The sequence below is a fragment of the Centroberyx gerrardi genome, chromosome 22, assembly GCF_048128805.1.
Source record: "Centroberyx gerrardi isolate f3 chromosome 22, fCenGer3.hap1.cur.20231027, whole genome shotgun sequence".
In the NCBI taxonomy this organism is placed as follows: Eukaryota; Metazoa; Chordata; class Actinopteri; order Beryciformes; family Berycidae; genus Centroberyx; species Centroberyx gerrardi.
In genome coordinates this window covers 12,425,295-12,440,155 of record NC_136018.1, presented here as the reverse complement: position 1 = coordinate 12,440,155, position 14,861 = coordinate 12,425,295, and the positions used below count along the sequence as shown (strand labels likewise).

At 43.3% G+C, this 14,861-nt stretch overlaps 1 protein-coding gene across 1 annotated transcript in view; it reads left to right on the top strand.

Annotated features, from left to right (window-relative positions):
- Positions 1-14,509, top strand: part of jph1a (junctophilin 1a) — a 35,762-nt gene extending 21,253 nt beyond the window's left edge. Inside the window, exons 3-6 of the mRNA XM_071912931.2 lie at positions 1,804-1,922; positions 10,116-10,852; positions 11,553-11,649; positions 11,851-14,509. Coding sequence (XP_071769032.2) covers positions 1,804-1,922; positions 10,116-10,852; positions 11,553-11,633 — 937 coding nt within the window. The 3' untranslated portion in view covers positions 11,634-11,649; positions 11,851-14,509. The remainder of the gene's footprint in view (positions 1-1,803; positions 1,923-10,115; positions 10,853-11,552; positions 11,650-11,850) is intronic.
- The last annotated feature ends 352 nt before the right edge of the window (positions 14,510-14,861 follow it).

The window sequence follows — 14,861 nt, the reverse complement described above, 5'->3', positions numbered from 1 at the left end:
GGTCACTCTGACAGACAGAGGGAGGGAGGGGAGGGCGAGGGGAACGAGGGCAAGCGGCGTCGATAGAGGGACGGAGAAGGATCGACAGAAAGAGGAGCATTGATTGAAAAAGAGAAGGGATGGCGAAAGAAAGAGGAAGAAGAAGATGGATGAACAGGGTTGACCAGGGCACCAGGCGCAGCTGTCAATACTTACGCTGATACTTGGCCGGTCCATCTGCATCCCTCGCATTCCATTTTGCGTTGTCATGTATTGTTTAAGTTGAGGATTTTGTGTGTGGGCTCCACTCGCTGTGGGGCTGTGATCTGTTTGTACAGTAAGAGCCCCGGGTGAGACTAATCCACTGGCTTTCACAGCATTTATCTGCTGCATTTCATGTCGTTGCATAATTAGGTCTTTCAGAATGGACTGGTGGTAGTAGAGGGAAAAATCCTCTCACTCCCCAATGCACAAGTGTCCTCCTCTACTCGCGGCTCGCGGCGTTTGTGTGTGTTTGCGTGTGTGTGTGTGTGAGCGTGCAAGCACGTGTACGTGTACAGTATCTCTCGGTGGAGTTTTCAAGGGATTTGTTAAGCAGGTCACCCCCCGGCCTCTGTCTGTACATGACTGTCTCACCATGGTGTGCTCCCATAATACCTCTGAGTGCTAATGCTAAGCTCACCATGATCCCAAAACGTATTACTCTTCTGCCTTTTGGTTTTTGGGCATCACAGTGGTACAGTAGGTTTGGATGTGTTTTTAACTGCTTGTCTCATGCCTGGTAGGGTCGATGGCAGTTTTTCACAACTGTTGACTGTATTGGTTTTACGCATTGCTCTGTATTGTAGCCCTTGTGGTGGGTTCTCATGTTGCCGTGTCAAAACAAAAATTTCTTTGGTGCTCATTACAGATGGGGATTTATATTTATAGGAATGCAAACACCTTCTAAAGCAAGGACCCACTAATAGACCCACTAATCTAGAGGTACCAACTGAGGTGCAGTTGACCTCCTTTCCTGTTGGTATTTAGAATATAACCTGAAAGTGTTTTTGTGTTTTTTTGATACTGTATTGATCCCCGAAGGAGATTTTTGTTTTGCTTGAAAGGTGGTCTCACTACTCACTACGCTACCCTGCTGCTTATTAGGAAATGCAGATATTATATGACATGATGTGATATGTTACGATGTATCGATATATCAATATATCAGCTTTCCTCTAATGGTCAAGTATGTGTGTGTGTATCTGAGTTTGTGTGTGTGTGTGTGTGTGTGTGTGTGTGTGTGTGTGTGTGTGTGTGTGTGCGTGTGTGTGTTTATGTGCTTTATGGGCAGCGCTCCAGTGTGGTCCAGCAGCAGTGCGGTGCTCCAGACTGGATTAAGGTCTTGCTTGGATGTGGCTGTGCGGCTGGGCTCCATTTGGAAAATCAGGATTTGGATTTGAGATAGAAGCACGAGGGGGGGAGAGTGTTATGTTATCCCTCAGAGGGACAGGGCCGAGCGATGCAGCTCAAAGATGAGGGGAGAGAGGGAGGGATGGAGGGCGAGAGAGAGGGAGCAAGAAACAGAGAGAGAGAAAAACACAGTGGAGGGAAGCTCATCCTTGACATATCTTTTTGGATTGAGTTACATAATTTCTAGAAAAATGTAAAATGTGCGTTTGTATATGTATGTGTGTATGTGCACTTACGTATATATGTATATGTACATGTGTCTACATGTATCTATGTGTGCGTGTCCCTCCATGTGGAGCATGGTTGCTCTTCATTTCTTTATCTCTGCGTTAGCATGCAACTCTACCATTCTTTGTATTTGTGTTTCTCCAGAACGGCCCATGCCAGGACAAAAAGCGAGGCTGCAGACCAGGCTGCCATCTCCGCCGTCCAGGACTCTGAAATCGCCAGGGCGGTTGCTAGGGAGCTCTCCCCCAACTTCCACCAACCAGGTAAACTTCAAGAACATGGCTTCATGCTCAACACATGTCTGTATATTCTAAAGCATGTTAATAGCGGTAAAGTTCTGGCGCTGAGTTAGGCGCATACCATGTAGTAATGTCATGAGTTGGAATTCAGACCCGTGTCGTCTTCTCTCTGCCCTGCATTTCCCGTCGCTCTGTGCTGTCGATTATCTGATAAAGCAGAAATACCTTAAAAATAATCTTTAAAGTGCCCAAAGATAGTCAAGTGGTTTTAAGTTCCCTGCTTCTGGAACTGCTCCCAGTGGCCTAGGAGTGAAGTGAGAGCTTCCTAGAGTCTCCCTAGATACTTAACCTCTGTCTAAATTTTTTTTTTAAAATCACCGTCGTAAAGCCGTCGTAAAGTTACTGACCAGTCACTGAATGGTCATGGTCAACTATGCAAATAAGAGCAAAATCTTTAACACCACTGCAACTTTTACATGTCCCTTGTAAAGTGCCTTAGGTTTGTCTGACAGTTAACCTCTAGACTCCCAGGCTCTCATTTACCGACTGACCTGTACAACACCGCCTTATACATTCCTACACCCTCTCTCTTTCTCCAAACACACACAAATACAGATCTACCTGTATCATACACACACACACACACACACACACACGCATTGCTGTAAAGTCACTGACAGACCAGTCCCGCACCCAGACTGCAGGTGTAATGGAGTGGAGGATGGGTTGAGGAGGTCAGCTGAACTCACTCCACACGTTGAAACTGAATACTTTGACTATTTCAAGGGCTAGCTTTTAAATTTGCATGAATGCTAGCCTGGCCATGTCGGCAAGTGCAGGTCTCATGGCTCTGAAAGCAAGAAAAGGCTAACCCAAAAATGAAGTGGCAGTCCTTGGTAGGTCTGTTGGGGTGGGGTGGGGTTTGGGGGGGGGGGTCTGTAACACAAGCATGTTTACCTCCAACAGAGGTCCACTTACCCAGCTAAAGAGGAGAACCAGATTATTTTGCTATTCTAACATCCTCCCCTCTAACAACCCCCTCTCTCCCTCTTTTATCTACTGCTTCCTCAAGCAACCAATTTGTCCATTCTAACCACATTTAGCTGAGGAATTGGGTAACTGGTGAGACCGTAGTTTATATAAGTAATGGTGTTTGTACAGCATTGACAGTTTGAGAGTTGTTTTCATGGTCCGAGTCTGCGTCTGAGTCTCAGTAATGAGCTTGTTCTGTGTGCCGGAGAGCGCGGGGTTTGGTGCTCTAGTAGTGTAATCGAAGACCGGAGCTATTGAGGAAGATTTCTAAGACCACAATGAAGGACTGTGTTTGTGCTTTGAAAAAGCGGCGCCTGTTTGGAGCAGTATACTGTATTCTGGATAGAGGCCTTGTGTTTGCTCTCAAAGGCCTGTTGTAGCAGCTCTGAAATACTCGCTAAAATTTTCTGTAAATGGTGCCCAAAAATATCATGTTAATGTGAAAAGAAACATGACAGAAACATGTTTTTGTGTTCTATTAATGCTATTCTTCCACATCATGTCAAACCTGTGCTTTAGTGTCACTGTAGAAATGGCTTACAGGTTCTAATATGTGGGATGGTCAAGGAAACCTACGCAGAAGTCCTGCTCCTAATACCAAGCCCTTATCATCTTTCTCCCTCCCGGAGGTTTTACAGGCAGAGTGCCAAACTATACAGTAGCTCAGAGTGTAGGATGTCGACTCAACTCTGTTTAGTTCATTTACAAGGTAAGCTGAGTTTTACAAGGAAATACCTGACATGTAATACTACATAAATAGTGAGGCTTCGAGATCCTATTTGCTCGCAGAGCTCGGGCTGCAGGTGGGGTCAGGGGTAAAGCAAAAGGACAGGGAGAGGGCAGAAAGGTTGGACAAGGGTCAGTTAAAACTCACAAAATTTGAAAAACCTTTGATCAAGCATTCCCATGTTGTTTTTTTTAAGTTGAGTTGGATGGGATGAACAGACACACATTCAGTTTTATCTTATCTATGTTTTAGACCTCACTCAAACAGTCGTCTCATAGCAGTCTCAGATAATACACTATTGATTGTGTGTATTTATATTAAGAATTTAAACAAGTGATCAGTCAAGAAATCCACTGAATTAATTCTAAATAGGTTGATTTGGGTTCTCCTCCAGCGACAAGCCAAAGATTACTCAAAACCGCTATGCAGCACCTTTTTATTTAGAGTGTGAGATCCATCCTGCCGAGCCTAGCATCTTCCACTGAGCATAGTATATTTAGGCCTATGAGCTAGCCGGCCTTGGGCCCTTGCCAAAAGACACCACAAAATAGTGGGTGACTAATAGATTGACAATGGGACCCATTCAAGCGTGTCCCTTTACTGAGGCACAGAAATGGCCGGCTGGGGACAGGGTCGTCCTGCGGCTTGTTTGTGTTGTGGAAAAAGGCGGTCATGCTTGGCAGGCCTGGTGAGCTCCGGGTTCACAAGTCTGCGAGGAGAGTGTCCTTGCCTTATAAGTCAGATCATGAATGAGAGAGAGGCCCATGTCATAATAATGTGCAGCGTAGGGCGACATCTGAGCCGTGCCGTTTAAACGTTCAGTTACGTAAGCATGTCTGGTAAGCCTGGCTGACAGCAGGACAGGCACCTGTAAATAGCCAAACCCCATTTTCCACGCATGAATTCTCGGTCCAGTTTACGATAGTGCAGTTGGTGCTAACAGTCCAGTGCTAATAGTCTTATATTCTGCAAAAAGTTGAGAAATTTAAGAATAGCTGGGGGAATCAAGAGTAGCCTACTTTTAGGCTTGTTGTTGGTTCATGGCTTGTACTTTGGCAGGCTGTATCGTGTTTGAGTGTAAACGAGGTCCCCTATTTGTAGCTTCCAGGCAAGAAAAAAACATCCAACTGTCCTGTGGACTTACATACAACTCACCACATTCTGTTCCTTTGACCTCCATGACCTTTTAAGTCAGTGACAAAGTGAATGAATAGACTCTACATTGTCCCTCTGTTACAGGGAGAGGAAGTACCTGCCATCCAAATGAACTTGTGTGACTTTCCCAAACTAATCTCCTGTGCTTCCTCAATGTCTACCTCGACAGTGGAAATTTTCTCACGTATCCCACCCTCCCCCCGCTTCCAATAACTCCTCTAGGGAAACAACCACGGGTCTAAACCCCTTGTTGTTTATAATTGACATTTCAGACTCATAGCAGATTATCACCCAGATTGGGAGTGTGTACTTCAAAAGGGAAGAGAGGGTCACAGGGAAAAGGACCCTGACCTTTATGATTGGTTCACACACAGCACCCTGGAGGGGGGCAGCAGGGGTTGGCTGGGCGTGGTTTATGGCGTGACGTTAATTGGGCTATATTTGGTGCCGATGTGTGCTCACCGGGGTCTAATGGAGACATAGCTGAAATCCCTGTGCACTGAGAGGTGGCGCGGCCCCTCGCTCAGCCCCTCGCTCGCCTCTCTCCGGGGCTGACACAGAGCAGCTGTCCCTTCCTTCAGCCGGTCATCGGGGGGGGGCAAGGGGGGCGGGGGCGCAGTGGGGCTCCCACCCCGCCCTGTTTGACCCAGTCAAGGTACACTTGGACCAGGTGGCACCGTAAATGCCTGGACCTGTCAGAGCCCAAAACCAGACATGAGCAGGTGCTGCTTTATATTCATAGAGGCAGGTGTTTGCTGTTTAGTAGACAGTAGATCAACCGAGGTTATGCAGCAAAGTCTTACGACTTTCAAGAGTAAAAATTGCATTAAGATTATACTGATCATGGCCGTATTCAACAGTCTTAAGAGAAATATCAAAAGTGATATTTGTCCCAAACTTTATCGACTATACTTGTTTCATCTCATCAGTCCTACTTATCAAAATAGTTTTACTCTCAAAGGTAATGCGAGGCAGATGGCACATCACATCCCCAATTTATTTTATCACTCTTGCGGCATGCACTGATGATAGAATTAAAAATCAAGGCCACTGGCTCTCAAAGTCTTCCAGCCTGCCATTTCTCCATCAGTCACATGTCAGTGCATGTGAGAGCGAGCCCTTCAGGTTCCTCACTGCATGTTCCCACTCAAAACAGTGAGGAACAGGAAGACAATCATCAGACTCAACCAGTATGGCCACAGAGGTTGCAGTGATCTGCATGTGAAGCGTGGGGCATTGTTTCTTAGCATGTGCTTGTGTTTGTGCTTGTGTGTGTGTGTGTGTGTGTGTGTGTGTGTGTGTGTGTGTGTGTGTGTGTGTGTGTGTGTGTGTGTGTGTGTGTGTGTGCGTGTGTGTGTGTGTGTGTAACAGTAGTGGATGTAATCTGGCCAAACAATGACAGCTCCCCCTGCCCATCTGCCAGTGTGAGTAGGAGGAAGAAAGAGAAAATCTAAAAAGCTACAAATTGAGTCATGAATCTTAAATATAACCAGGTAGAGAAGGGAGAGAACATACTGTGACCACAACCCACAGAACAGACAACAAATATATATCAATATATATCAATATCAGAATATTAAAATAACATTTCAGTATCAAAATAGAAATATCAGCAAATGCATCATAAATAAGAAAAACACAAAACAGAAAAATGAAGATGCCCTACATCATGTTCAGCACTGCCACTTGTAAGACGTAATTATATTTGACATATCCAAACAATATTGTTATAGTTCTGAAACACTTAAGCCAACAGCTTGCCTTAGGTAATGTACACTACCAGTCAAAAGTTTGGACACAGCTGATTGAATGTACTATGTTTTTCATCTTATCTTAAAGCCATTTTGATCTAAAGGCTTATGCTTAAATGCTTGAAATTTGTTTTTTAGACAAATATAAATAGTGAAGTTGATGCCTATGTATGAATTTCTTTCCAAAACCTTTGCCTTTCCATCAAGGCAAATGGTGGCTGCTTTAAAGAATCTAAAATATAAGATAGTTTTGATTTGTTTAACACTTTTTTCATACTTTTGATGTCTTCTAATGTGTTCTAAAATGTGAAAAATAGTAAAAATAAAGAAAAATGTGTGTGTCCAAACTTATATGTGTATATATAACTTATACGTGTGTATTTCTGTCTCTGCTGACCACACGGTGCATCTGACATGGATGTAAAGACAAGGCAGTGACCAAGGCCTCTTATGATCAATATCGCAGCAACAGCCTTGAGTCAGTGTTTGATTGTCATGGCTGTATGTAACACAATATTGTGATGGTGCAAATGGTTTCCTTTCAGGCCAGAGATGCTGTGTGAAAGCTGCTGTCTTCTATGAATCTACAGCTCATACCAGCCTGATGCACAATAGCAACAGATGTGATAACCGCACATACTGTACTCCTCCCTCTGACTTCCCACTACACACACACACACACACACAGACACACACACATACATCGATGCATGCACACACATACTCAGGCCTCACTGAGGCTCCCTCTCATTACTGCTGTTCATCTCAAATTAAGGTCACGAGGGGTTAGGCTGGGTCTTAAACGACCAACCCATCATGTTTTGTGTGAGTGTGTGTGTATGTGTGTGTGTGTTGGCGTGTGTGTGTTTTGCTAAGAGTGCACTGGAGCGGAAAACGTGCTGTGTATTAACATGAAACGAGCTGGCAACTGTAGCTTAAACAAAAGCTTGTACTCTAATAATGCCACAGAGATAATGATGAGGTAATAGAAAAAGACAGGGCTGAACCAGAGCGAGAGAGGACACAAAGATGAAAGAATTGCAATATTATAACACATTACACAGTACATTATATTACTGTTAAGCTTTTCTTGAGAAGGGTAGGACTGAAAATATCCCAATATCTTATTTCCCCACAGGGAATATCAATTTCCTCCCAGGGCTCATGTCATCTAAGTATATCATATCTTGATATATGCACATATCTTATATTTGACACATCGTCTTCTGAATGCTGACGTTCAGATGTTTATCTGTGTTTATTTGGGTTGAGTAGTTTTTCTTGGTTATGACTAATACCATGGCCTATTTTAATGACCCTCTTTGGAAGGCTGCAGACTCAGCCCAGTTGATCAATGTTAAGATGAAAGAAACACCACGGCCATCTGGGTAATTGAGTCCCAGAACATATTCCAGCTGACTGGGCAGCATTCCTTAGCACTTCTAATTAAACTACACTGACTCATTACAACAAGAACACATGCTAAGTTGTCTGACAAGACAACCTTGCATGAGCAGAGATCAAACCATAATATGTAACGGTATATGAGATTAACTGATGAAAATGGATTTTACAGCATCCCAGTATGACGAAATACGACAAAATCACGTTCAATCAAACACTTATGGGACTGCATTAATTCTGTGGTTTTGTGGGATTTAAAATGGCTGCAGTAGTGTAGCGTCAGTAGTTTTGACTGACTGCCAGTGCTGCAGTTCTGTGTGTGTGCGTGTGTGTGTGTGTGTGTGTGTGAGGCTGGGGGCACTTTAGTGCTGACAACCATTCAGAAAATGCCTGGAACCCCTCGGAGGAATCTGTCCCCAAACAGAGTGAAACTGGTCAGACCCTCCCACGAAGCCCTAACTCTTATCGAGTTATGGTGTGAAATTAGGCTCACCAGATATTTTAAGCCCCGCAGATGTTCAAACGTCTCCCATCTCTTTGTAGTGGGTCTTATTGGCTGTGGCGGTTATGAAACGAATTAGAAATGCCCTGCAGCCGGAAAATAGTTTGGGCTTATAAGTACTGGGGGCCAAAAGATTACTTGATAACACCATTTATGCAGATATGGGATTGGATATACTTGTTCCCTTCTCCACCTGATGTTAGCATAATTGTTCCTAGAGAGGATAAGTGTCATAATTCAATCAGCATTGATTCTTCTCCATGGAATGACAGCTTGCAAAGTTCAAAGGTGGCATGCATACACACACCAAATAGCATTACAGAAGATGAATCTCTTTTGATTAAGTATACAGTACTTTCATCTTCAAAGTTTTGGATTCTACTCATCCATAACCTAACATCTCTAGAATTTCCCTGTTCCTTTCTCTTTACTGCAACTTGGCTGTATGGGATGCGGAGGATCTAACCTTTTCTGATCACACCATCTGATGTTCTGCAAACAAAGCTGCATTGTTCCTGTCTGAGTCACTCTGACACAGTCTAATTTAGCCCAAGTGGCAAAAAAACAGGCAAACAAAGAAACACTCAGCCTGTTGTATCTAATAAATATTAATTGAATACAGAACAAAGGGACAGATAAAGTGTTATTTTTCCCACATGCAAAATGAGATTTAGATTCAGATTCAGGCAAGCTTTATTATCCACACTTGTGTGCGCATAATGCCCGTACAGACACCTCACAACACAGATAATAGTTAAAAGAGCAGTGCCAGTTTAGTCCAGAGGCAGTAGTCAGTTGTTACACCGTCTATGTCTGTCTTTGTCCACTAGTCCATAAACTTCGGGTGGAGAGCAAGGAAGTAGGCAGCAGTATGAGCTTCCTCAGTCTGAGCAGCAAGACTGCTGTGGGGATCAAAGCGCAGAATGAAATAAAATAAGCATCGTGGCACCTTAAGGTCAAGCCCCCTTATCTATAGAGCCATGTTGATTGCTTGGATGCCGAGAATGAATGTGACAAGGGCCTTTCCAGGAAAACGACAGACTGATAAAAGAGAATGACTGATGATAAAGATGTGCTTGCAGAGGAGGCTTCCATTGTGAGATGGTGTTTGTGACCCTGCATTAATCAGTCTATTTCTCTCTCTCTCTCTCTCTCTCTCTCTCTCTCTCTCTCTCTCTCTCTCTCTCTCTCTCTCTCTCACTCTCTCTCTCTCTCTCTCTCTCTCCCTCGCATATATTATGTGTATTCATGGATATTTCATTTGAAAGACTAGCCTTGCTACTTCCCCGCAGAACTGTCCAGTCAGGCAGCAGCAGTTGATAGCAGATAGAGTGCTCTGTTCTCCTAATCTGGGTTCTTGGACAGTGGCTGGGGCAGAGATTACAGAGTAGAATTGGCATTGGTTCAGGGTTTGGTAATCTCCTGTGTCATCATTGGACTGTACATCTGAGCCTCAGATAATGGGGCATTTCAATGTTGGTGGGCTTGTATGTTGTATTCTTAGTATATGTGTAGTGTGTAGGCGTTTGTTCTCTCTCTCTCTCTCTCTCTCTCTCTCTCCATCTCTCATATAGACATCCAAGTGCGTATCTGTGGATAATGTATTATGTTAATGTGTGTCATCTCTCTCTCTCTCACCTCTGCAGGGCCTGACTACATCAAACAACAATTCATGGAGCCTGTGGAGATTAAGGAGGTCCCTGTTGAGAAGAAGGACAGTTCCCCCAAGGATTCTCCCCATTTTTACCGCAAAGGCACCACTCCTCCCCACTCCCCTGTGACCAGCTCTGGAGCCACGCCTCCCCCCTCACCCCACTCCAGCAAGAAGAAAGGCCAGCTTGCCAACAGCACCAGCCGCAAAATCAGCAAAGAGGAAAAACCCTCCCGCAAGATAAGCAAAGAAGAGAAGCCAAGTCGTAAGATCAGCAAGGATGAGCGGTCTAGCAAAAAGTCGAGTAAAGAGGAGAGGCCGGCCGTCACCGATGGCCCCAGGGCCCCCCCTCCACAGGAGGAGGCTCCACCTAAACCCCCCAAAGTTCATGAGCCTACCCCAGCACCTGCTCCCCCTCCCCAGGCTCCTGCGATTCCAGTCAACGGCCAGCTCCACTCTGAGTACCACAGTTACTATGTCAAGGCCCCTGTAAGGGGCCCCCCACCCCCGGAGCCTGAGGAGGATCTAGAGGAAGAGCCTAGTGCTTTGACCCTGGCACGTATGCCCCCACCACCCCCCAAGTCCTACAGTGCCCCCACCCCCAAGCCAGCGTCCCTACGGGACAGCAAGGGCGACCACAAACTCAGGAAGCAGGATTCCCTAAAGCCAAAGAGCCTCGCAGACACAAAGAAAGCCAGTATGGAGATTGCAGATGCTTTGGCAGAAGAAACAGTAAGTATTAGTATAAGGATATGAAAAACATGAAGGAAAAAGTGTTTGCTCAACCAGTAGCAATCAATGTGCTGCCTTAAGTTGGTTGTAACTACATAGGGATGAACAAATGCAAAACTCTCTCCATTAAAACCTGTTCCTTATTATTAGGTGGTGGGGAGGAGCAGCTCTATAAGAGCCAGGCTCTGTGTGCAGGTTCATTCATGTGTAATGCTTTTTGCCATGTGAGTGCTTAGGGGAATTACAGTATGCACTGTTTAGGTCGCACAGATCCCTGCATAAGGGAAATACAATGTGCGCACATACACCAGGCAGCACAGTAGAAGCATGGACAGGCTCCTGGCTGCAGCCTGCGGACAGTCATATACCAGGAAGTAGCTCAGTGACTTTCCTACTATAGTGACTAAGTCAACACATTAATTAAATGTTTTGTTTAGCCATTCTCTAGTTGTAACACTGTGCTGCCACAGCACTTCTGTGTCAACAGGTGGAGTTTTTAAAGTCAATGTAAGTTGACTCACTCCAGTCACTCATACCTTTCCCAAGCACCTAAAAGCACAAGCTCACTTGTGGCATTAATGGAGAGTGCTGAACCTGTTCATCCCAGTGACTAAACAAGGACATATTAAGCAGTACAGGCAATTTGATGTTCATGTGGTTATCATGTGATTATCTCTTATCATGATGTTTTGTTTTGCAGGGTCCTAACTCAATCCTTGTTGCTATGGTAATGCTGTTGAATATTGGCCTTGCGATCATATTTGTCCATTTCCTGACATGATGATGCAGTTTCTCAGGTAAGTTCAGTTCATGTTCCTTGTGCAGCCTTATCATGAATAAAAATAAAAAATAAAATAAGGAGCACATGAATTAATGTTTCATATATTTCATAAAGATAATCTGCCCTTGTTACTCATGTTCTGTGCGGTGCCACACACACTGAGTCTGAAATGTGACTGCCAGCCAATTAAATCCAAACAAACTGTTTTATCTTCCAGTGAAACCATGGCAACTGGTAGAGTTGCATCGCCGGCCTTTGAAAAATCAAAATGGCGCCAGTGAGACTCGGGGGCAGCCGTAGGTGTTTAGGAATCAGCGTGACACCGAAGAGAATCAGGAGAAAGGCATCACTACCACCATCCTGTCATGGGCCTTCTTCAGCCCAGCCCCATGATTTAGCACTCCTTTGGCTCCTATGAAAGCTGAAGTGAAATGTCGTGTCTAGTGAGAAAAAAAAAAAAGTTTAAAAATGCAACCAAACATACACAGTCAGAAAAAAAACGAAGTAATTGAAACCCACACGTGTGCTGATCCAAGCACTGGTCTCTGTAGCTCGCCGCCACTCCCTCTGCCTTGGCAGAGATAGCGGCGGGCTGACGGACTTTGCTGGAAGAGTGTGGAGATGCACTTTTAGATGACGGGAGCAAACAGCTGCCTTTCTATTTTGCCATCTGACGTTTTGATGGGGAGATGTGAGCACAGCGGCCAGGGGACAGTCGCAGCGGGAGCGTGCTCGGGTGTTCGGAGCCTTTTCTGGGGTTCGCACCACTCTTGCTACAGGAAACTGGACACGATCGTCGCCAGCAGTCAGTGCTAGCACGGTCACTAGCCAGTCTTACTCTGTTAACCCAGTCATCACCGCAGCTTTCCCTACTGTAACCCAGGATACACTGCTTTGAAACACTCCCCGTGCATGGTACAGTTTTAACATTTTGTTTTTGTTTGTTTTTTTTGTTTTATCGTAGGGGTTTTTCTGTTCATTGTTGCTCTCTGAATGTTGGTTACCTGCAGTCATGGACTTGTAGTTGAAAAGGAAAACGTTTCCTAATAATAAACTCGATAAACTTGATCAATAAATTGGTTTTCCCTTTTATTTTGAAATTATAGAATTTAACTAATTTCTAAAAAATGTGGTTGTAATTCAAGAATTACATACCCATTGTATTGAAAGTGCAATATGTTTTATTTTTTTAAAGAAAAGTTATAGTATATTTTGCCAAAAAAAAAGGGGTTCATTGCACCATTGTAAAAAAAAATCCTATGTTTCATTTATTTTGTCATACCACAGAAGCTAGCATAATTTGGATAGACTGGATTGGATAGAGAGCGTTGATTGACAGCTGGCATTGTGATTGGTGGGAAGTTCACACTGTAAAAGCCAGCTAGCTCTGTGAGAGTGAAGTAACAAATGTCTTATCGAATATGTTATTTATTAAACCAGAAGGAAAATGATTTCATTGTATTGCAACACATGCCTAGACCATTTTGCTTGAGTTCTTTCATCCTCTTCTCTACTTCCAATGTTTCAGTATACCACTAAGCTGTGAAGAGCAGTGAAGCGGTTCAAACAGCTGCTTCCGTAGGTCCCGACTCCGCTTGCATGCTTGTGAGACTGGAGCAGGAGAGTCTTGGATAGTGGAACTTGGTATTGAATTTATTCAGGTTGAGGCCATGGGGAATGTGGCACAAGGGGGGTAGGAGAGATGCCTTTAAAAGTCTTTAACAGTACTACTGTTTACCTCAGAAAAAAGATGAGGAAGAGGGGAGGGAAAGACACCTCGTGAGAGATGACATCCTTGTCTTAATTTTGTTGTGTGGGGGATACTCTGACTGTTGTCATCATCTGATCATGCTTTTAACTTGCCACTTCATTGTAGCTGTTTGTAGTCTTTGTTGCAGGTACGGCATGAGTTTCTTTTATTTGAAAGTGGTTATTTATATGATTAACATTTACTATCATCACTACAAAGATTAATTATTTATTCATTGTACAACTGATAGATACTGATAGATACAGTATATGTGTTTTTGAGCATTGGTCATCATGAAAAGGGCTTTAATATGGCTAGGTTTTCTTTGCTGCAATTCAGTTTTGCCTCGACTAGATCGTCTGTAGTGCAAAATGAGCAGCACATTACATTTGTAGACTGCTTCATTGGCCTGTTAGATGTTTGCAGACTATCCGCATAATAGTTCTTATTGGATTACTCACTTCAATGAAATCTACTCATAATCAGGAAAATAGAGCAGAGCAGACCATGAGCCTTCCTAGACTAAATGATTCAAAAACAATGTTATATTATAAATGTGATGCAGTCAGCCGCCATAGGATTGAACAACATAAAATATGGTTCTTGACCCTTTTTTCATTGCCACACCCTCTTATTTGTTTTATCTGTCTTCACATGAGCATGGTGAAGACTGGAATTTTGGAGGGGTCGAACAGACAGCCTGTTTATGGAATATTTTTTTGAAATGCAACATTGCATGTTGGAAACATTTATATATAGATTATTATATACTATTTGTAAGGATTTTTACAGAGCACAATCCAGAATCTGGTATGAGTTGGTATTTTTCTAACAATTTGCACACCTGTATTTTGACAATGAATATAACTTGTTTGTAATTGGTAATGTAATGCACATACGGTAATGTTTGACAGTGAAAAAATACTTTATTTCTAATTGGTTGTAATGTATGTACCATTTGGGGATGTGAAAGGCAGATGTACTTGTTTGAGTATATTACAAAATAACGAGGAACTGCGGGAGACTTTTGATATCTCAAGGTTCATGTTACCCCACTGATTTGTGCAAAGTCTTTGGAGATGAATTTATGTGTATAACAATAAAGATGTTATGCCTTGTTAAACGAGATCTTGCTTACTTCTGATATTTCTTGATTCTCCTACACTGAACCTGATATACCAACACAAATCACCACTAATGTCACAACTGTCAACCCTCTGGTTGGTCATGATTTGATATATCTTGATTTCTACTGCGGATAAATTCTTGGTGAGTTATGTTGTTTCAATTCAATTCAATCACTTCAAACTTTATTGCCCGGTAAGAGAAATTTGGTTTGCAAACATGGTTTACAATATCAACATATAATAAAACACAACATAAACAATAAAATCACATAGCAAATCACTGAAACGTATATCCATACGGACAAACATCAGTTAATGATACCAGACATGGAGTCAATGGCTTCATATAGT